Source organism: Suillus subalutaceus (genome assembly GCF_016647625.1).
Source record: "Suillus subalutaceus strain FC151 chromosome Unknown DFJ58scaffold_39, whole genome shotgun sequence".
Classification (NCBI taxonomy): Eukaryota; Fungi; Basidiomycota; class Agaricomycetes; order Boletales; family Suillaceae; genus Suillus; species Suillus subalutaceus.
This window is the reverse complement of record NW_024540288.1, coordinates 176,883-199,050: the sequence shown is the minus strand read 5'-3', so window position 1 is coordinate 199,050 and position 22,168 is coordinate 176,883. Positions and strand designations below refer to the sequence as shown.

Sequence of the window (22,168 nt, the reverse complement as noted above, 5' to 3'; positions counted from 1 at the left end):
TGTAGCTGTAGGAAAAGATTGCTTCCCAAGACGATCATTACGGTGTTCAATTTCGCAGCCATTAGCGTAAAATATGTCAACGGACTGCTCCATCTACTAACAAGAACACCTTCGCCGCCAGGTAGAACTGGCGCTGAGAGATTGGCATTCGATCTATCATAGAACGCGTTCGATTGAAACATGATGAAATTCATGATTTGTGAGAAGTATAAAATTATGCACACCAATCCTCTGCAGCACACCGTTCCGCACCCTAAGCATGATCACCTCGATCTCAGAAAACTTCCGCAAGCAAACGAGTTCTGGAAGGCTCACAACGAAATGCACGGCCTCTGCGTTCTTCCCAGCTACATCAAACGGATGTTAATTGTTACAGCGCCAGTAAGAAAGGAACATGCACAAACAAAGGCGGCCAAACCCAAGCGCCAATTGTCACCTATCATGACCAGCACTGTCGATAATCCTGAATGATTTGTTGAGCATCGATGATCGCTGCACCAGTATTTGCACCGAACAGCGACGAGGTTTCCTAATGTCATTTTTCCCGTTTAACTTGCCTCAGCCTTCGGTAACGATAAGTCATTAGTCCGGCCAATCGATAATGGGCGCTCCCAAACGCATGTTCATCATTTATGTAAATAATCCTCATTGCAGACATGCAGCACGCGCCCATCTATCTTTCGTGCCACCCACCACGCTCCTCCATCCATTTGCACCAAGAAACCTTTTAACACGCACACTCGGTCATCCTTCCTACGTTCTCGATGAGTGAAAACAATCCTCCTCAGAAGACGCGCAGGGGGTGGTTGAAGTCAAGTCATCCAGACTCTCATTTGGTAGAGGAGAGAGGCAGGAGGGCAGCTAGTCACGATGTATGGATTTTCGTCTTTAGAACTACGCATTGTGTCTAATCATTGCAGCCGTCCTCTCTTCCGGTTTCGAGGAATGGGTCTAGTAGTGGACGACCCCCAGGGCTAGTTTGGAAGCTATTTGGCAGGATAACCAAGCGCTTCGCTCGCAGCGCTCGACAGTCTCCCAACCCTGAGCCCACGGCTACAAGTTCCAGTCCACAGGACATCCATCCCGTTCAGTCAACCAAGGTATGTGCAATCTCAACTCTGAGCATGCTCTGGGTGCCATGATTGCTACTCATCACTTCTGTAGGATCTCACCGCTCCCATTCTTGAACCTAATCCTGAGCAGTCTTCCAATTCAGGGATTGCAGAAGTAAGTTCGACTAACGAAGATCGAAATATTCTCACCCGTCTCTATTGACAACGTGCTAACATCTATACTCAGGCCGAACATCTTGACCCGAAGTTTGTGAATGAAACAATCACCAATGCTACCAAAGGTCTCGCAGGCATCGGCCAGGTCCCAAGAATTGCCCAAAATACTTCTTCAGCGGTCAACAACTTACAATCTGTTTCTGATACAATCGATACATTCTCCGCGTTGCTTAGACCCTTGAAGGCGTTCAACTCCATTGCCAACTCTATTGCAAATGTACAGCCATCTATCTCTCTTCTGTACGTAACTAACATTCATACACAGGTCCATCCCTACGCGAAAGTGGCATTGAGTATCTTCACTTGCGCGTCCAAGGTAGGCTTTTTTCTCAATCATCGCCGTCGCAGGTTAACGAATTTTCGGTAACAGATGATTCTCGATCAGGCAGTTCGTGATGACGCTGTTTCTGGTCTGCTCTCAAAGATCTCTGAAGTCTATACCTTCATTACGGAAGAGGAAGAATTGCCCAAGATTCAATCCATGCTAGCGATATACGGGAAAATAGCGCAGCAGACACTGGAGTGCGCTGATTTTATCAGCCATTACTCTGAGACGAAGAGCGCCTGTGAGTTTATCCCACTGCTTCGTCCCCTGAGACTCAATGTTGCCTGTTTGCATAGGGATAAGACTTGGCAAGCACGTTTTCGACGAAACGGACTCCACAATCCAGAGCTACAATAATGTTCTTGATGGTCTCATGCAGCAATTCCGAGACCGAGTGGCTCGTGACAACCGTTGTGATCGTTCACCATATGGGTAAGAGACGCTTTCAGGTCTCTTTGAGCTTATCTGACATTCCACGACCACTGGCATAGCTGAGAGTCTGGACCTCTTCGGCATGGAGTGCGCAACGGGTGTCGGATTGAATACGTCTAAATGTTGTTTGCCCAACACTCGGCAAGACCTTCTGAATGATATTCAGAATTGGATCAGCAGCACCGAGGAGGGCGCTCCACGCGTCTTATGGCTGTCTGGCACAGCAGGCAAGGGTAAATCGGCTGTTGCTCATACAATAGCCAACTGGTATATCGAAAACGGTGGTCTTGGCTCATGCTTCTGTTTCGATCGTACTCGACAAGCGGATTGCCGTCAGGACAAAATATTTACGACCATCGCAAGGGAATTGGCAGACCGCAACCCTATCATGCGGCGAGCCTTGGCGCAAGCAGTTCGTGATCACGACGGACTCAAGCGCACTGCAGATATCACAAAACAATGGCAGGAACTCATCGTCGGACCGACAAGCATAGCCTCAAAAGTCATCGCTGCACCCGTCCTGATTGTCATCGAGGCGTTAGACGAGAGTGGTGAAGCTAATTCCCGGGAACAGATTCTTCGTCTGCTCGCTGGCAAACTGAACACTTCCACCTTACAACCAGTCGAACTCCCAGCCAACTTCCGCATTCTCCTCACTTCCCGTCAACTCGAAGATATTCACAATACTCTGCACGCCGCACCACACGTTCGCCATGTTTCCCTGGATCACGTCTCGTCTGTGTCCACAGAACTCGACATTCAACTTTATATCTCCCACAAGTTGAAAGATCTGCATCACGTCTTCAACGATACACACTTTAAGGCACTTACTCTGAAATCTGACGGTCTGTTTGAATGGGCTCGTCTTACCTGCGAGTATATCAAGGGCACCAACAGAGTCGGCATGGATCCAAAGGGTCGGTTCAACGCTGTAGTTGCTGGAACATCTGCAAAAGGAATACGTCTATTGGATGATATGTATATACGCGTTTTGGCAGAGATCATGCCAGAGGACGAGCGCGAGGAAGGGATTCCCATATTTTGCTCTGTGATGGGGCAAATTCTTGTATCGTTGGAACCGCTTCCCATGCCTGCATTGACCACTATGCGACTGCATTTTCCCGAAGGGAGTTGCGATTACAAAATGGACCGAGTCGTTGGGCCACTGGGGTCGCTTTTGACCGGCACCTCGGATTCCCATACTCCCATACGTCCCCTGCACGCATCCTTCTACGACTTTCTCACAGACGAATCGCGAAGCCATGACTTCTTCGTTGATACATCGTCGGCACAGAGCGACCTCGCCTTTGCCTCACTTCGGGTCATGGAGGGCGGGCTTTACTTCAACATCTGCTCCTTAGAGAATTCTTACTTGCCTAACTCTTCTGTCCCTGAATTGGAGAAGCGAGTGAAGGACTCTATTTCTACTGAGCTATCATACTCATGTCGATTCTGGGGCACGCATGTGGTAGCCTTGTCCTTCGAATCATCGCTCGCCAAGGAAGTGGAAGCTTTCTTCGATGGAGAGCGCCTCCTTTGGTGGTTGGAAGCACTGGCTCTGATGAAAAGCCTCGGTGGCTCAGCAGTGACCCTCTCATCTATCGCAAATTGGTTTTCGGTGCGTAACTCAAGCTCATTCTTTTCCCAATGAATTCTTACAAGTAGTGGGTGGTTGTAGGGTCATGCCGAGTTCACGCATGTTAGTGACGCTACCAGCGATACCCTGCGTTTCGTCCGAACTTTCGCAACCACCATTTTACGCAGCACTCCCCATTTATACTTGTCCGCTCTGCCGTTCGCTCCAAGGCAGTCGATAATGTTTCGCAAGTTCGCATCAAAGTTTCCTTGCACCCCCCACATTGTTGCTGGCCATGTCAATTGGCCTCAGATGGAGAAGATACTCAGTGCGAATGACGCGGTTAACTCGGTTGCGCTGTCGCCAGACGGAAAACGCCTCGCGTGTGGTTTACGTGACGGAACGATCCAGGTGTGGGATATGGATACTGGCGAGACACTGTGTGCCCCTCTTCAAGGCCACACTACCTATGTTATGTCTCTCGTATTCTCGTCGGATGGACATCGCATCGTTTCAGGTTCATCGGACAAAACAGTCCGGGTGTGGGATGCGAAGACTGGCGAGGCATTAGGATCCTCTCTCCAAGGCCACACTCGCTCTGTTCAGTCTGTCGCGATTTCACCGGATGGGAAACGCATTGTGTCTGGTTCATACGACAAGACAATTCGGGTGTGGAACATGGAGACTGGCGAGGCATTTGGTGCCCCACTTCAAGGCCACACGGACGGGGTTCGGTCTGTTGCAATCTCACCAGATGGGAAACGCATCGTGTCTGGTTCAGCAGACAGCACGATCCGGGTGTGGGATATGGAGACCGGCGAGGCATCAGGCGCCCCTCTCCAAGGACACACGGACTGGGTTTGGTCTGTTGCAATCTCACCGGATGGAAAACGCATAGTCTCTGGTTCAGAGGACACGACAATTCGGGTGTGGGACATGGAGACTGGCGAGGCAGTTGGTGCCCCCCTCAAAGGCCACACTTATTATGTTGTATCTGTCGCATTCTCACTAGATGGACATCGCATTATTTCAGGTTCATGGGACGCAACAGTCCGGGTGTGGGATGCGAAGACTGGCGAGGCCTTGGGATCCCCTCTCCAAGGCCACACTCACTTGGTTTCATCTATTGCAATCTCGCCAGATGGAGATCGTATAGTCTCTGGTTCATACGACCAGACGATTCGGGTGTGGAATGCTGACACCATTACGGGCAAGCCATCAGTTGCCGCCCTCGAAAGCCACACTGGCTCCGTTGACTCTGTTACAATCTCCCCAGATGGACATCGCATCGTGTCCGGTTCAGGGGACGGGACAGTTGGGGTGTGGGATATAGAGACTGGCAATGCAATAGTTGCCCCTCTCCAAGGAGACACCGACTTTGTTCAGTCACTCGCAATCTCACCAGATGGGAAGGGCATTGTGTCTGGTTCAGCAGACAAGAGCATCCGCATGTGGAATGCGAAAATTGAGGAGCCATCGGATGTTATTGTCCGTGTTCGGTGTGTCGCAATCTCGCCGGACAGAAACTACATCGTGTCTGGTTCAGACGACGCGACAATCCAGGTCTGGGATGCGAAGACTGGCGAGGCATCAGGATCCTCTCTCCAAGGCCACGCTCGCTCTGTTCAGTCTGTCGCAATTTCATCGGATGGAAATCGCATAGTGTCTGGTTCAGATGACAAGACAATTCGGGTGTGGAACATGAAGACCGGCGAGGCATTTGGTGCCCCACTCCAAAGCCACACGGACGGGATTCGGTCTGTCGCAATCTCACCGGATGTATGTCACATTGTATCTAGCTCAAGAGACAAGACAATCAGGGTGTGGGATATGGAGACTGGCGAGCCAGTGCGCGCCCCTCTCCAAGGCCACACTGAGCCCGTTAACACTGTTGCGATCTCCTCAGATGGTAATCGTATCGTGTCTGGCTCGGATGACCGGACCGTCCGGGTGTGGGATATGGAGACTGGCGAGCTAGTGGGCGCCCCTCTCCAAGGCCACACTGGGTCCGTTAACACTGTTGCGATTTCCTCAGATGGCAATCGTATCGTGTCTGGCTCGTATGACCAGACAGTCCGGGTGTGGGATATGAAGACTGGTGAGGCAGTGGTTGCCCCTTTCCGAGGGCACACTGGACCCGTTCTGTCTGTTGCAATCTCGCCTGATGGCAAACGCATCGTGTCTGGGTCATCCGACAACATCATCCGGGTGTGGGATCTAGAATTTCTAATCCAGCACCAACCATTCGAGGCACCCGCAATGTGTTTTTCATCCAACCCAACTCATGCCCTTCATTCCGCCTCCTCCTTTCTCCGAGATTCTGAAACCCCCCCGAACGAGGAGGGATGGGTTGTAGGTCCTGAAGGACGGCTTCTTCTCCGCATTCCACTCGCTTTATACTCGGGCGCGATGCGTCTCATGTATGTCCCAGGCAACACGCTGGCGATAGCCAATAATGCCTTGCAGCTGGACTTGAGTCGTACCGCACACGGCACATCATGGCACAAGTGTCGGGAACAGTAGTAGGCTGTATTGCCTTCGTGGTAGTATCTGTCAGTCGGACTTTGGGGATGTATCTATGTTAATCGACAGAACATCTATGCACATTCTACAGATTTCGTACAATACACATACAGTGCATTTTTACCTTCTTGCATTTCATTCGTTCCGTTTTGCTATGGGCTCGCTCTCGTAGAACAGTTGCTGCATGAATATTTCATTCACTACGTTTACACGCTCTTCCCGTCGCTAATATACTCTCTAGAATTGCTTCCCCGTTTACTCACTGCAGGTCAAAGTGCGCAACTCAGAACTCAATGTGAACTTGAACCATCACAACATCCTTTCCTCGTCAGACTCCATTTCTTCCTGACATAAACAGATGGCTTGCCGCAATTGACTTCTTCACCCCTCGAAGCCATGCCCACCAGCATGGACCATGACACTATCCAACTACCCATCCAACTCTTGATGAGGGCTAATCACAGGCAGCTCAAGTGTAAGCAGCTGCTCGTCCGCAATCAGCCTCTCCCGAGCATGTCAAGGAATACTTCGCCTACAATGCGCATTCATCGAGAGGAAGGGAAGGATGGGTAGGCGATGGTCATCGGAGGTGAGGCGAAGAAGCCGCAGGTGGAAGTTAGTATTGTTTTGGGTGTCGAGTAGTGCTTAGAGGTTCGTTCCTGTAATACTTCATGTTTAGGACGGGGTAGTCAGGGGTGAGGCATACGCAGATGCAGCAGCTAACATAATCGATTCGTATGTACTACAATGCGACTATGAGTATCTGTATAACGTGAGTCGCTCTAGCCGAGATTCAAAATGCCTGACATGACTTGGATGCGTTCAATCGGATGTTGCCTTCGGAATTTTGAACCTAGACGAAGGAAGCTTGGACGTGCTCGCACGCTTACGCTGAGAAGTTGCATCGTCACTGTCCGAAGTCGTGTCGAAAAACGACTTGTGCCAAGCAAGATAGCGCTCGTAGGCAGTGAAATCCGGAGCGGACATGATTCGTTTCGACGCACCACACCAGTCAGTGAATGATGTGGCACGGGCTTCCGCAAGAACGGTGCAGTCGAGGTCAGGGACAATCTGCTTCTGAAAAGTGACAAAAGAATCTTTCATCTTAGTCAACCCTCGTTCGAGCATCCCCGTGACGGCGTCCATGTCTAACGTGGGCCCTAAGGTCTGCATCAAATTCGTTAGATTTATTCGAACGACTGAGAACGATGAAAACTTACAACCGTATGCCATGTGCGCAGGGTCTTCGGAACGAATGTCTATCGGCCCATCATTTCCCTTCACCCAAATGAAATATTCCACCGAAGAGAGGTGGCCCCAAGTGTGATCGCCGATCACAATGGGTTCACCGAACGAACGTGGCGTGGTGCGTAGGTTGATAAACTCTTTGAGAGTGAGGGGTTGCGGGTTACCATTGGTGCCGCCACGCAGGACTTTTGATGCGGTGGAATCTTTCCCGGGGGCGTCGTAGTCTGTAGCTTCGCGTGCTAATACAACCATCACGCAGATGGTATCCGGATGTGCTAAGATCACTTTCTCCGTCTTTCTAAACACTTGTTCGTCAGTCTCTGTGAGGGCGCACTCCCCAAAGAAGGGGATCAGAACGACTTCCGTTGGGCCCTCCAAAGCGGTGACGGAAATGGTCATATCAGGAGTTACTACTCCGTCCGGTGTGTCGAGCGACTGCATCATATGAATCTTGGGGGAGATAATGGTGCGATCATACGGGAGAGCCTTGATAGAATCGCCAATGAAATCGCTCACATCATCAAATGATGCTTCATGGAGAATAGTAGGTATGTCAATGATGAGGATACGAGTGTTGCGATCGTAAGTCAGCCTGGACAAGTTTAGAGTTGCCTGATACAGCTAGATAATCTTAACGACGTGCCTGGGCTTGATTAATACTTGGGCCGTTTCGTCCAATGTTTGTTCTACTAAACCGAATTCTCGCGCTCTCACACCGTGGAATTCCTGTGGCATTTAGTAAGTATACAAGCACAGCGTCGAACAAGAGGACATACCATGTAATTCTTGTGTGGTTTGGATAAATAATCCAATACCCTCCATACATCTTCAACCCGATTAGAATATCGTCAATTAAACACATAATTCTCATTGAACATACTGGAGGTAGAGTCATCTACTGCTGTGTTTTCTGGCGCCTCCCCTTTCCCAGCAGATGATTTGGTGGATTCTGGACCTTTTTCAGTGCTATCTTCTGGTGATAAATCTAGGAGTGCTGGTTTTATGTGATTCGAAGTTTTGTGGTTGGCAGGTATCATCTGTGAGGCAGAGTTGTAGGGGCGTTTTGGGTGCTTGAGGGGAAATGAGTTGCAGTAGGAGGCATTCCTGAATGTTTGACTTTATGTACTGAGCTCAGAGCATATGCATTGTGAGGTCATGGAAGCGGAAGTGATTACAAATTGATGATGATGACATCATGGGAAAATGGGTCGGATTGCGGCTCGGCTGGTCGAGTTTTGGCAAAACCATACCAGGTTTGAAGAGTCTTCACGCTCATCCCCAATATTCTCGCGTTCTTGTTCCCATCACTACTAACAAATAACGCCGCCTGCGGATGGAAGAGAGAGTGAAATGAGCACTTGAGCTCCTGCCAGTAGGTATGGCGCCGCCATCATAGCGTTGCGGGTGATCAAGACACTGCGAGGAGTCGAGGACTTCGAATTTTCATATCAAGGGAGGAGTCTGTTATTAGATTAACTCTGCAGACTCGGAGCTATACTTGGACGTTCAAGCGTCGATGCCTATGATCCTTGGAACCACAAGACGCTCGAATTCATCCTCATTATATTTTATGAGTAACTTATTAACCCAGTTCGCTCTACATTTAAACCGAGGTCCTGGAAACAGCCATCTTTCAGCGATGGTATTAGGAGTGAACGCACTTTGGACCACCAGCTGCTACGATCTTGATAGTACCACTGAGATAGAGTGCGTAAACCTCAGCGTCGGGGGAGAGATCTCTACTCATAGTTCGCTAAAAGCTTTCGTATGACCTATATTTACTTCGCAACTTAAATAAGTACCACGACAAAACCTGGAATAAATAAAAAAACAAATTCTTCTGCTCCCTGCACACTACCCCCCCTACCGCAAATCGATTATACCGAGCATCTCCTGCGCTACACACTGCTGCTGGTTGACACATGGACGTGCTCCTGAAAAGCAATTGAAGTCATGGCGGTTGCTTCATCAGAGTTGGCCACGAGCTCAGCGTGAAATTCTCGAACACCGAGGATGAGGCGCGGTCCCAGCACAAATAGCTCCACAAAATGGAATATCTGAGCGAAACCAAGATAAATCTCAGTGTCCAGGGAAAATGGGTTCTATAGAAATGATGAATCATGGTTGCATACAGAGGTCGGTGACAGATCGACATACCGTCAGAAAGAATGAACTGGTCCGGAAGCAAGAGATAACCACAAAACTAGCACGTGCAAAACTTCAGCAGAACAAGAGAACCACATTCACACTATGAGCTCACCTCGCAAAGTAACTCACGTGAGTTTTCATTAACACCGTGAAACAGTCCTCAATAATATCACCTGTTGAGTGTTGTCGTAGTTCACGGAAGTGCTTCACAGCAATCCAGGCCGCGAGGCACAGTGCAATGACCTCCCATATAGTCCCAAGTATCCAAGTCATGGAAACCAGAAATAGGGAATCTCCCGCGTAGCCAATCAAGCAATGATAGGTGCCAGAGAGAATGAATTCTTCTGGTATTTGTCAATGAGCCTGATGCACTTGAACGTTACATACATAATCAAAGCTTACCCCCTGAAACCTGCATCACAAATATTACGCTCATCACTGCGATGGCGATTCTGATGGCCACAAAGATGACGATGAGAAATATCAGCACCTTTCTGGATCGCTGATACATAGCATGTAACCGAATGATCATGATGACTTGCATGGTGCTTTAGTTAAGTAAATATCACGGAGGTGCATAGCTCACCGCCCATTATTGCATCTAAAACCACATCTGTCAAATCGAGTGCGTCGTACATGATACGGCCTGACAAATCCAGCAATATTAGTTATCAGCTTCGGAGTATCACAGGAAACTCACAACTATGGGAGTGGTTATGTTGAACCAAAGAGTTGTTTGAGAATCTCACTCACCCCTATATGTTAGTTCAATTGTTGGACGAGGACGGAAGGCATCAGTGTGGAATACTCACTGCATTTGTCATCGAAACAGTTGGTAAACTGACTGTATGCCGCCCGTCAGAAGAAAGAAATAGAGTCCATGCGAGGAGACATACTCAACATATTGACCCTGATCGCGAGAAGCAGGTAATGAGCGCAACATCAATGGCTGAAACTTCCAAACGTACACAACGTATCCTATTCCAGCATAGCGCACCTAGGATATTTTGAAGTCAGCAAAACTTGGACTTGCTAAGCATAAATATTGCAACGCTGGGTACATACACTGAGATAGAGAAAGGTCATTAGGGACCAGCGTTGTCTCTGCCATGAACAAGTTGTATTTTCACGTCGTTCATTTGATGTGGGAGTCCGCTTACCCAGATCAGTTCAATCTATAACACAATTCTAAGCGAGTGGGCTGCCCCAGTAATAGGTCAACCTACCTCTTGTCCAAACGTAAGTCCTAGAAATACCATAATGTCAGTGGTCTTTTCATGTTTAATCTTGCTCACCCCAATCGTACATTACCCCGACAGAGGCGACAACTGCGAAATGGCAGCGAAGGCCAGTCACTATCACCATGCGGCTGACTCTCCACGAACCTATAAAATAGCAGGAAATAATATCCGCATTGATGAATGGCCACCAACTGGGATCATTCGAGACTAGAGCCATACTATTAGAGGATGGGGGTGAGTGAACGGGAGGACCTTGTGGATGTATAACGATCGCATTCGTGCTTGATATACCACAATCCAGCGCTTACATCGCCAAAATGAGATTTGAGGGATGATATCTGACTGATCCAAGTAAGTGCTACAGCTTGAATTCTAATAGAAAGACAGGCAATGTGCATCCAAGGGTACCGATGGGATCAAGGTAAAAGTTGTCGATGAGATCGCGAAGCAGTGACTCACGCGGAATATTTGAATGCCGCAAAAGATCGGAGAACTGTACATCGTGATTTCGGGCTGCAGTGCGATCTTCGAAATATTCTTTCGGTATTCGGTATTCTTGCTACAGTCGAGTGAGGGGTTCGGCCTCGGCCCATCAATAACATCATTGATCCAACACAGGCGCCTAAGTCGACCTCGTGGCAGACATAGTCAATTGTGACACGAGCATAATCCACAACCTTTCTTCTAGTTTATGCACACGCTGATTAGTACAAATGCGAATTCCCTGTCATAAAACACGATCGACGTGTGTAGCGACAAGGGTGGTCGTACAAAGAAAGAACGATCAAATGATGTGGACAGGAACGAAGGAAGCAGAAACAAAAGCGATGACGAAGAAGGATGTGATGATTCCGGTCTATTCGTAGGTAAGTGGTGATGGGATGGGATGCATGCATGGATGCACTGGTGAATAAATAGAACAAGGTCGATTGACGACCGTTATACTTAATTAGACTTTCTGCGTATCATGCCATCATGTGGCTGACGCGTCTTGACGGTCACGCGGTCCCGTAAGTTTTGTACCACGTGACCGACGCGTCTTGTTCGTCGCGCGCTGTCACCTGTGGAACTCGTTCAATCAATTCTCTGTATTTATCATCCAACTTGTTTGCACTCCTTCATTCACTGTCAACTACTCCTTGAGAATCAACCAGTGATAATTTTACAACGCGACTAACATGCTTGCCTTGGTCACCACGACAGCCCTCGCGCTGGCTTCTCCTGTCACCCTAAAGAATCCTCCATCTTTGCTTCCAATAAGCCAGCCTCTTCCATCTCAATATTTTGCATCAGCGTGGTCTCCCGATAACTCATCTCTCTATCTTGCCTCTCCCTTTAACATCGATCGCTTCATAATCTCGGAAAGCCGATTAGATGAGCCAACATACGTGCAGTCCAAGGAAGAAGGAGAGATAAATGCTATGGCAGTAACTCCGTCAGGAAATGTAGTATTGGGCGTCGGGGGGAAGGTGATCGTGCTGGAATACGCAACTGGATCAACAAAAGTGTTCAAAACGTTCGAATCTCATGGAACGACGATTACCGCGCTGGCTGTGTCAAACGACAGTACACTCATCGCTTCCGCCTCTTCAAAGGGCGTCCATATTCACGATCTACTCGCTCCTACCAAACATACATCTCTCCCCCTTCCCACCAGTGCTCCGAGGTCTGTGAGCACCATGACATTCCATCCTCATGTTCGAACCCGTCTGCTTCTTGGTCTCGGCCGTGATATGCTGGTATATGACGTGGAAAATCCTTCTGCGCCTGTGAAACCTATTACCATGGGACGGGATGTAGTGGGCATCGCGTGCAGCCCGTTTAGCAAGACGCTCGTTGCTGTTGCAAGCACAGATAGCGTCGGCCTTGTTGATTTGGATAAGGATAAGGGGTGCGTATACACACATTCCATCTCATTATGCGCTAACTCCCTTGGCATAGGTTATTTAAGACAGTCTTGTCATCGCAGCTCATTACCTCGATCGTATTTTCACCCGAAGGTGCAGCTATCTACCTCGGTGTGCGGGATGGACTGAGGATTCTCAATCTCAGAGAACTAGACAAGGAGATGAAGAGAGTTTCTGTGGGCGAGGCTGGACAAGGAGTAGTATGTCTCGCTGTTCAGGTACGTATCTTTAGCCGCCATTCGTTAGCATTCCAAATCTGACGAGAAAAGCAGAAAAAACTAAAAGCCTCTGCGTCTGCTGTTAAACCAAGTCTTTCCAATCCACCAGCAAACTCCCCTCCTGCACGTGCTCGTGCCAAAGCAGCCTCAAACGTTCGTTCCCCCCCTCCGACCTGTGACAGCTGCCGTACCGAGAAAGAATGGGATATCGTCAATTAAATCATCCATCGCTGGGGCACCTATGAAGCAGGCTGCTCTAGAGACCAGTACGCCGACTAGGCGCGTCTCAAACAGAGGTACTTTCTCGCCATCGAGGAATCCTATATCACCGCGTAGTGGCAGAGGCACCAACAGTTCTGGTGAGTTACTTTTTATGCGCAATATATGTAAGGGCCGCTAACATGCGTCTCAAAAACTAGCAACTGGCGTGCTGCGCACCAGGGTGTCTACATCGCGGGAAAACATCTTTGATGATGCAAGTGGCACCTCAATGCGATCGAGTGCACGCGCCGCAGCGTCCCAAAAATCAGGGGTATCGGGTATTCATGCTCACCCTGGCGAGTCGATCTCCGCTAGACTGGCCTCATTGCGCACAGATAAATCGCGAGAGACTAGGGTTGCTTCCGGATCGTCTGCTCGTTCCGATATTACACGGACGTCGTCGAACTCAAGTGTTGGCACGAAAACCAAAGGGTCTTCGTTAAAGCGTGCCCCATCGACAATATCGATCTCTTCATCGAAGACAAGGGACAGCACTCGCTCAAAGACACCTACCAATGAAGACCAGGATGCACGCACAGATTTATCGTCTCCGGATTTGCCAATAGACCCCGTAACCCCCGTCTCCGACATGAAGAGACAGACAGCAGGAGTAGCTGTTGAAGCCCAGAAACCAAGGGTAAGAACAAGTGTAGGGAGGACGAGGACAGAGACGGGGAGCACAGGTCTTGGTGTTATCGGTACCGCAAAGTCCAGGGGAAGCAAGAACAAAGGGAAAGAAAAAGAGGTCGATATGGATGCGGAAGATGCTGGCAAGTGCGAGGAGCTAGACGCCGTGGAAGAAGACGAAGAAGGGGCGCAAATAGCCCGTGAGCGCGAGCTCTTGATGCAAGTTTCCCCTCGCCGCCCCGCGGCACAGACCCATGTTCCATCACCACTTCGGCGAACCTCTGGCCCCTTATCTATGCAATCTGGCGCAAGCGGTGCATACGAGCTCTTCCAGGGGCTCATTGCGGATATGCAAGCCAAGAACCACGCAGACATGAAAGCGCTGCATGTTGACATGCTGCGAATGGGGCGCGGGCTTCGGCAGGAGATGGAGGAGTGGGGCGGGGAGGTGAAAAAGTTGAGGGAGGAGAATGAGAGGTTGCGGGAAGAAAACGATAGGCTGAGGAGAGGGTACTGAGCATCCCTCAGGTTATTTTGGGAGATGGACCGGTGTATTGGTTTGTATGATTTCGACCCTTTTGCAATACACTAGTGTAGCCAGTAGAATGTTGTATAATCCTTTCCGGTGCCCCGCTTCTCTCCAATCGGGTTCTGTACGTCTAGAGGAATTAGTTAACTGTGTACAGTGCGCCATGTGATCCAGCGCATGATGAAGAAAAAGTTGACATCCTATTTACACGACCGATGGATTTTAATAACTGCCTACTAGGCTACATACGATCAAGAACTCGATACTACAGTAACGTTGACCTGTTAACACCTATTCCCTGGAGACACGGCCCCAACAACCCAAACCTCACAACCGAGCTTCTCTAACGATGCCATTCGCCAAGTCGAACCGTTGCCTCACTGTTTCATTTAGATGGGGGGAAGTATCCCGGAGCTGTGTGGAGTCCTTGTCACCAACGGGCTCGAGCTGGACCTGCGAATACGAATCGGCGTGAGTACTTGTCTTCTGGAACATGAGGAGTGCATACCGGTGTCCAATGTGTGCGGTGGAGAAGGGCACAGGCAAACTCTTCATCAGGGGTTTGCACCCTGCATGCACACGTACAATAATGGAATGAGTATTGTCCAATAGTGTCGGTAGGGCAAGGCAACCAATCGGGGGGTACCGACGACTGACGTGTTCATGATCACCAGGCCTGGCATATTCGAATTCGATGTCAACACAGTACTTTGGTACAAACCTCCACTACTTCTATGCTCGGAGTTTCCTCCTTTGGTTGAGCATATCTGCTGGTTTTAATGTTGATCGATCTGACGGTCTTGCCCTTGAACTATCGGGACGGATCACTCACATTAAAATTTTGCAATGTCCACCGTGGTAATTGTTACCCTGCGCCCTCTGAATGCCATTAACGAATATTCGACTCTAGTAACTCTTGAACTTCGCGTTGCGGCGACCGGCGATAGGGAGGACTGGGTCATGACCTACAACTTGTAAGTCAAACACCTGATTCGAGACACAATGAACGCTGCAGATATTGTAATTACCGGTAAGCGGGACACGGACATGAAAAGATGAGCTACAAACCTGCCACTTAGGGCAAATTTGATTGACGGTCGATTGTAACAAAGACGACCGCTAAACAAGAGGACCTTATATGCTTTGAAGCAGGGGATTGACTTGAAAGGATGTGTTTGGGGCCTGGGCGAAGAAAGTCTTTGGCAATGACTCGGAGTCATCCTTGCGAGACACCGGGCAAAAGAACTGATTTCGTTTAGTACACGAACTAAGAAAGATCTGTGGTCGGGGGTCTAGAATGACAGAAATGAAAAGTAGCAGTCCTCGTCAGTTATTGTTCAACTTGTTACTGACCCGGTTATAACCAGGGAGGTTTGGCCAGGGGTCTTAGGTCTGCAAGGGGTGCCAGGGGTTTTGACCGGGCCTTGAGGAGTCAACGAGGACCGAGGTATATGTACATTGTACCTAGCGCATGTAAGTAGTCAGTCTTCACCCTATTCCATCTGCGTTTGCTTTCTGCTTTGTTCGACTCCGTCGGCCATTCGTCAGTGGTCACCCTTCCACCGGTTAAGAGGTTAGTTAAATGTATCTGCGATTTTGGGAGGGTTAGTAGGGTTAATGTTCTAGGAATTAAGTAATTGGGTTAATTGGGGTCACCCAACTTTCGATCTCTCTGATTATCTGCGAGTCTCTCGCTGTCTCTCGGGACCTGGTTCCTGTGACCCTCTCTGTATGTGGGGCTTACTCGACTCTGAAAATCCACTTGTGCAGCTTGCGGCGCAACTTGTGTTGAGCTTTGTCCTAAACTCCACATCAGTCGAGCGCCTGTTTCCCTCAATGGGCAACACAAAATCAAAAATTGTTCGGTCAGAGGCGTCCTCCAAGATCGTGCAGAGCAGCAGAAAATTCACTTCACAGCCCCCCCCTTCACGGCCATCAAACTCAATAGCTGGACCATCGCGGGTGGCTCCGGCGCTCAGCCTGAGCTCGTCTTCGTCATCCGACGAAATAATGAACAACGATTACGGTCACGATGCAGACGCATGGTCATCACTCTATGATACAAAATCAAAAGTTGCTCGGTCAGAGGCGTCCTCCAAGGTCGTGCAGAGCAGCAGAAAATTCACTTCACAGCTTCCCCCTTCACGGCGATCAAACGCAATAGCTGGACCATCGCGGTTCGCTCCGGCGCTCAGCCTGAGCTCGTCCTCGTCATCCGACAAAATAATGAACAACGATTGCGGTCACGATGCAGACGCATGGTCATCACTCTATGATACAGACGTCGGATATGGGTGGGGGTCTGACAGCCCGAGTTTAGCTGTGGCCCTCGAGTTGCAGCAATATTTCAACATGGAAGATTTGCAACTTCGAGAACAGATGCAAACTCTGGCTGCCTCACTCCCACGCAGATTTTGTTGCGCAATATGCATGGAAGAACAACTTGTGGACTATATTGTGGATCTTGAATGTAATCACTCGATATGCAGAACTTGTATCCGAGGACATATTTTCTCCAAGATCGAAGAACATTGTTTTCCAGTCCTGTGTCCCGTTTGCATGACAGAAAAGACTAACCGTCAACCTGCAGGTTAGTACATCCGCTGTAGCACCTATTATTAACTCACCCTACTTAGCGATCTCGGGACTCCTTGTGCAGCAAATTGGTGTCGATGAACGGCAATATGCGATTTGGGAAGAAATGGAACTAAGTCAGCTTTCAGTTCTCCTTCACTGCCGCAAGTGAGTGTCTCGCCTGTGTTACCTTTCAGTGCGTCAACCATGTCATTTTAGATGTCAGCGTTCGGTGCTGGTAGACAAACAGGAGCATGACGAATCTCGCGTGCTAGATTGTCCTCTACCCGATTGTGACCATATGTGGTGCAAAGCATGCCAGATAGCTCTTATAATTGACGGTCCTCCCCATTCTTGTGACGGAACCTCGGAACTGGACAAATTAATGAAGCAGCGTGGGTGGAGGTATTGCCCGAGTATGTGCTCTTCCTATTGGTTATTCGCTATTACTCATTGTCATTGGCAGACTGCAAAACCCCGGTCCAGAGAGACGGGGGATGCACTCATATGACCGTATGTTCGGATATACTTCTTGACAAGCACACCGTTCTAACGTATATACTGTCGTAGTGCATCTCCCCGGCCTGCAACACTCACTTTTGCTACACTTGTGGGGAAAATATTGTTCGCAGCGCCCTGACAAGCGACATTCAGACTGCGGTCACTGCTCACTATCGTGTTTGCAAACTGTTTGATTCTCCCGAGGAGTGAGGGGCTCGGCGGTAGCGGACAGGAGCGTTGTAGGTTCAAGTGAGTCACAAGTCGGGCTGTAACATCTTTGTCATAGAATCCCAGAAATACAATTTGAGCCTGGGCCTGGGGCCTAGGGAGTGTCCAACATCGACAGAGTTCTATTTCTGTCTTTGGCATCTTGGTCGCTATACTGTAACTTATAATCTCGTTGTCTCTCGTCGTTTATACCCCAGCGGTTCTCTCCACGACGCCGAGTATGTTTCATATTTAGTTTGCACGCTGAGCTCTTCCTCGCTGTATTTCGTCTAGACTTGTTCTTTAGGTACTATCAATATTAGCGGTTCACCCCACGACGCTGGGACTTGTTCTTTAGTTTCGCTTTCCACAGGGAGGCCTGAGGGACAGTCTTAGATTGGAATATTACACTTACGGAGAAGCTAAACTGGGCACCAACTTCAGACGACGAGTCTGTCTTACCGTTGAGGCAAAGTTAAAGTTTCAGTGACTCGAGTACATCTCAGTGAGTGTTACCGAGCTCACTAGTGATTAATGATGATTAATGACGCCTCGTATGCGGAGATGCGACCAAGATGCCGCCTCCTGATGCGCGTGGTGGACCAACCGGAGTCCAATGTGTGTGGCGGAGAAAGCCACAGCCTGAGGCAAACTCTCCATCAGGGGCTTGCATCCTGCATGCACACGAAGTGACTTGTACAATAATGGAATGCAGCCTTCAGTCCGATTACTTACGAGTATTGTGTAATGGTGTCGGTACGACAAGGTGACCAATCTGCGACAGGGGGGCGCCGATGATGTGTTCGACCTGAGTAAACCTCCACTACTTACTCGTTGGTTGATGTGCCGGTTTTGATGTTGATTAATCTGATAATCCCGCCTTTGAACTCCGGGGACAGATCACCCACATTTGCAATGTCCACTGGGGTGATTATTAGCATGCGCCTTCTGAGTCAATGAATTAGCGTCAATGCATATTTGGCGCTGGTAGCTCTTGAACTTCACGTTGCGGCGACCGACGATAAGCAGATAGGGAGGACTGTGTTGTAGCCTCCAAGTTGGTCAAACACCTGAATGGACGTCACAGATCTTTAAATGACGGTAAGCGGGATGGATGAGCTACAAGCCCGTCACTTAGAGTAACTTCGATTGACAGTTGATTCTAACAAATATGACCGCCAAACAAGAAGATCCTGAATGCTTTGAAGCAAGGGATTGCCCAGAAAGGATGTGTTTGGGCGCAGATCTACTGTGGCATTTCTGGGGGGAAGAGAATTGTGGCAGTGAGCCATCCTTGCGAGAAACCGGACAAGAGAACTGAATTCGTTTGGTACGTGAGCTAAGAGAGATCTCGGTCGGGGGTCTAGAACGGCAGGAATGAAAAGTAGCAGTCTCCGTGGAGTCTAAGCGTAGGTCTACCATGAACCAGAAATTCGAGAATCCGAATGATCAGATGGGCCCCGTGGAAATATCATCTCCTTCAAACTTGTTTTCGGTTTGATTCAAATATAAAACAAGATTGAATATTGAATACTGAAGGATGCCGCGCGATGTCTGTTGACAGTGTTGAAACCTAGAAGTTTCCGATTTGTACGAAGTGGCAGTCTTGTTCCTGGCGTTCTAGTAGCAAGTACTGACAGGGCACGATAAGGTGCTTGACACAAGCATTGGACATTGAATCGGGCTTGGATGGATAACGCACTGAACGTCTGGTGTGTTCTGGTCGTAGTGGAAGAGCCTCATCGGTCGAAAATTTGAAATTACATAACATGCTTGGATCCGTCGAGACAAGTACTGCGGCCAATTGCAAACGCGGAGTATCAACTTAAGTTCGAACACTAGACCTTCCTAACTTGATGACTTTTTCAAGTCTAAAAGTCGTATATGCTCAGGCTTGTCTGTACGCATCGATATCGACTAGGATGTTCGGCAATACATGTTTGTCGCTCATCCGCGCAAAAATTACCATATTTGACATGCCCCTAGGGCATGGGAAATTTCCATGGGAGGGCAGAGGGCCTTATTTGAGCTTAGGGCGGCCTCACGTCAACTTCACTTTTTCCCGAGCGGGTACCTCATGGCAGCTTGCGTTGAGCTTCGTCCCAAACTGCACATCAGTCGAGCGTCTGTTTTCATCAATGGGCAACACAAAATCAAAAGGCGTTCAGTCAAAGGCCAATGAACAGCGCTTCACTTCGCAGCCCCTCCATTCACGGCCCTCAAACGGAATAGCTGGACCATCGCGATTGTCTCCGCTCAACTCGTCCTCGTCATCCGACAAAATACTGAACAACGCTCGCGATCGCGATGCAGATGCATGGTCATCACTTTATGATACAGTTGATGAAGGCCTAGGACACGAGTGGGGGCTTGACAGCCTGAATTTAGCTGCGGCCCTCGAGTTGCAGCAATGTTACGACATGGAAGATTTGCAACTTCGAGATCAGATGCAAACTCTGGCTGCCTCACTCCCACACAACTTTTCGTGCTTAATATGCATGGAAGAACAACCTGCGGACAACAGTGTGGATCTTGAATGTGATCACTCGATATGCAGAACCTGTATCCGAGGACATATTTCCTCCAAGATCGAAGAACATCGTTTTCCAGTCCTGTGTCCCGTTTGCATGACAGCAGAGAATAACCGTCAGCCTGCAGGTTAGTACATCCTGTGTAGCACCTATTATTAACTCACCCTCCTTAGCGATCTCGGGACTCCTCGTGCAGCAAATTGGTGTCGATGAGAGGCAATATGCGATTTGGGAAGAAATGGAACTAAGTCAGCTTTCAGTTCTTCTTCACTGCCGCAAGTGAGTGTGTCGCCTGTGCTACCTTCCAGCGCGTCAACCATGTTATTTTAGATGTCAGCGTTCGGTGCCGGTAGACAGACAGGAGCATGACGAATCTCGCATGCTGATTTGTCCTCTACCCGATTGTGATCATATTTGGTGCAAAGCATGCCAGCAATCTTTTATAATCGACGGTCCTCCCCATTCTTGTGACGGAACCTCGGAACTGGACGATTTAATGAAGCAGCAAGGGTGGAAGTATTGCCCGAGTATGTGCTCTTCCTGTCGGTTATTTGCTATTTACTTATGGTCATTTGGAGACTGCAAAACTCCAGTCCAGAGAGACGGGGGATGCAGCCATATGACCGTGCGTGATCTATTTCTTGACAAGCACACCGTCCTAACGTATATGCTGTCGTAGTGCATCTCCCCGGCCTGCAACACTCACTTTTGCTACACTTGTGGGGAAAATATTGTTCGCAGCGCCCTGACAAGTGACATTCAGACTGCGGTCGCTGCTCACTATCGTGTTTGTGAACTATTTGACTGTCCCGAGGAGTGAGGCACTCGGTGGAAGCGGACAGTAGTGTTGTAGGTTCAAGTGGGTCACAAGTCGGGCTGTGACATATTTGTCATAGAATTCTAGAAATGCAATTTGAGCCTGAGGCCTGAGGCCTAGGGAGTGTCCAACATCGACACAGAGTTCTATTGCTGTCTTTGGCATCTTGACCTATATACTGTAACTTATAATCTCGTTATCTCTCGTTACCTCAGCGGTTCTGTCCACGACGCTGAGACTTGTTCTTTAGTTTCACTCTCCACAGGGAGGCCTGAGGGATAGTCTTGGATTGGAAATATTCTTATGGCGGAGCTAAGCCAATTGACCAAGTATGACGATCCAGTGCATGATGGAGACATTAACATTGTGTTTGCACGACCGATAAATTTTAGTAACCGCCTACATACGATCAAGAACTCGGTACTACATTGAGCTGTTAACTATCCATTCCCTCGAGACGCCACCCCAACAACACAGTACGTCATTCGCCAACTCGAACCGTTGCCCCACTGTTTCATTTAGATGGGGGGAAATCCCCGAGGCTACGTAGGGTCTTTGTCATCAACGGGTTCGAGTTGGACCTGTAAATGCGAAGCGTGAGTACTTAGGCTTCTGGTATGTGGTGAGTGCATATTGGAGTAATCTGTGCGGTAGAGAAGGACACAGGCGAATTCTCCATCAGGGGTTTGAATACTGCGCGCGCACGAGTGGTTTGTCGAAGTGTGGCCCTCAGTCCAATTATCTAGTACGAGTACTGTCTGATGATGTCAGCAGGACAAAGCAACCCAGATAACATGTCAGTGTTCGCCCTGGTATCGATGTTAAAATAGTACTTCGGCGCAAACCTCCACTGCTTACTACCTTTGGTTGTACATATCTGCTGGTTTTGATGTTGATCAATCTGACGATCTTTCCCTTGAACTCCCGAGACGGATCACCCACATTTGCAATGTCCACTGTGGTAATTGTCAGCATGCGCCTTCTGAGTCAAGGAATTAGCATTAGTGCATATTCGGCTCTGGTAGCTCTTGAACTTCGCGTTGCGGCGAACGACGATAAGGAGATAGGGCCCGAGGACCGTGTTGTAGGCCGTGGCCTCCAAGTTGCAAGTCAAACACCTGGCTCAAGTCATAATGGATGTTGCAGATCTTGAAATGACGGTAAGCGGGACATATGAACCACAAGCCTGCCACTTACAGTAACGGTTGATTCTG

General features: G+C 48.9%; 5 protein-coding genes across 5 annotated transcripts; 3 read left to right on the top strand and 2 right to left on the bottom strand.

The window, feature by feature from the left end:
• Positions 1-6,861: 6,861 nt before the first annotated feature.
• On the bottom strand, positions 6,862-8,546 carry DFJ58DRAFT_782617 (uncharacterized protein). The gene is made up of 5 exons (XM_041389855.1): positions 8,274-8,546; positions 8,170-8,219; positions 8,037-8,119; positions 7,367-7,985; positions 6,862-7,312 (listed from the first exon to the last, which is right to left on the bottom strand). Exons 1-5 carry the CDS (start codon positions 8,428-8,430, stop codon positions 6,968-6,970), a joined length of 1,254 nt encoding a protein of 417 aa, XP_041245023.1. The 5' UTR covers positions 8,431-8,546; the 3' UTR covers positions 6,862-6,967.
• A 745-nt stretch (positions 8,547-9,291) lies between these two features.
• Positions 9,292-10,999, bottom strand: DFJ58DRAFT_744955 (uncharacterized protein; the record flags this gene model as incomplete). Its single annotated transcript, XM_041387354.1, has 12 exons — positions 9,292-9,495; positions 9,551-9,596; positions 9,654-9,885; positions 9,944-10,078; positions 10,128-10,187; positions 10,354-10,385; positions 10,438-10,538; positions 10,607-10,645; positions 10,702-10,716; positions 10,768-10,787; positions 10,837-10,869; positions 10,927-10,999. 12 exons carry the CDS (start codon positions 10,997-10,999, stop codon positions 9,292-9,294), a joined length of 990 nt encoding a protein of 329 aa, XP_041245022.1.
• Positions 11,000-11,745: 746 nt separating this feature from the next.
• Positions 11,746-14,493, top strand: DFJ58DRAFT_782610 (WD40-repeat-containing domain protein). Its single transcript, XM_041389854.1, has 5 exons — positions 11,746-12,673; positions 12,724-12,907; positions 12,962-13,082; positions 13,204-13,293; positions 13,327-14,493. The coding sequence occupies exons 1-5, from the start codon at positions 11,961-11,963 to the stop codon at positions 14,310-14,312; spliced, it is 2,094 nt and encodes a 697-aa protein (XP_041245021.1). The 5' UTR covers positions 11,746-11,960; the 3' UTR covers positions 14,313-14,493.
• A 1,254-nt stretch (positions 14,494-15,747) lies between these two features.
• DFJ58DRAFT_913377 (uncharacterized protein) lies at positions 15,748-17,609 on the top strand (the record flags this gene model as incomplete). Its single annotated transcript, XM_041395319.1, has 6 exons — positions 15,748-15,897; positions 15,951-16,914; positions 16,961-17,066; positions 17,118-17,314; positions 17,365-17,411; positions 17,469-17,609. Exons 2-6 carry the CDS (start codon positions 16,056-16,058, stop codon positions 17,607-17,609), a joined length of 1,350 nt encoding a protein of 449 aa, XP_041245020.1. The 5' UTR covers positions 15,748-15,897; positions 15,951-16,055.
• A 2,399-nt stretch (positions 17,610-20,008) lies between these two features.
• On the top strand, positions 20,009-20,942 carry DFJ58DRAFT_637499 (uncharacterized protein; the record flags this gene model as incomplete). Its single annotated transcript, XM_041381302.1, has 5 exons — positions 20,009-20,264; positions 20,311-20,416; positions 20,468-20,664; positions 20,716-20,762; positions 20,817-20,942. Coding segments are annotated over 5 exons (732 nt in total), but the record flags the coding sequence as incomplete, so codon positions are not given.
• Positions 20,943-22,168: the final 1,226 nt, after the last annotated feature.

Bases quoted from the DNA above. Each gene is read 5' to 3' on its own strand.
- DFJ58DRAFT_782617 (XM_041389855.1), bottom strand. From the start codon at position 8,430: ATGATACCTGCCAACCACAAAACTTCGAATCACATAAAACCAGCACTC. The intron at 8,220-8,273 runs GTATGTTCAATG...ATCGGGTTGAAG, and splicing joins AGTAGATGACTCTACCTCCA to ATGTATGGAGGGTATTGGAT. The intron at 7,313-7,366 runs TGTAAGTTTTCA...AATTTGATGCAG, and splicing joins CTGCGCACATGGCATACGGT to ACCTTAGGGCCCACGTTAGA.
- DFJ58DRAFT_782610 (XM_041389854.1), top strand. From the start codon at position 11,961: ATGCTTGCCTTGGTCACCACGACAGCCCTCGCGCTGGCTTCTCCTGTC. The intron at 12,908-12,961 runs GTACGTATCTTT...CGAGAAAAGCAG, and splicing joins TAGTATGTCTCGCTGTTCAG to AAAAAACTAAAAGCCTCTGC. The intron at 13,294-13,326 runs GTAAGGGCCGCT...CTCAAAAACTAG, and splicing joins ACTTTTTATGCGCAATATAT to CAACTGGCGTGCTGCGCACC.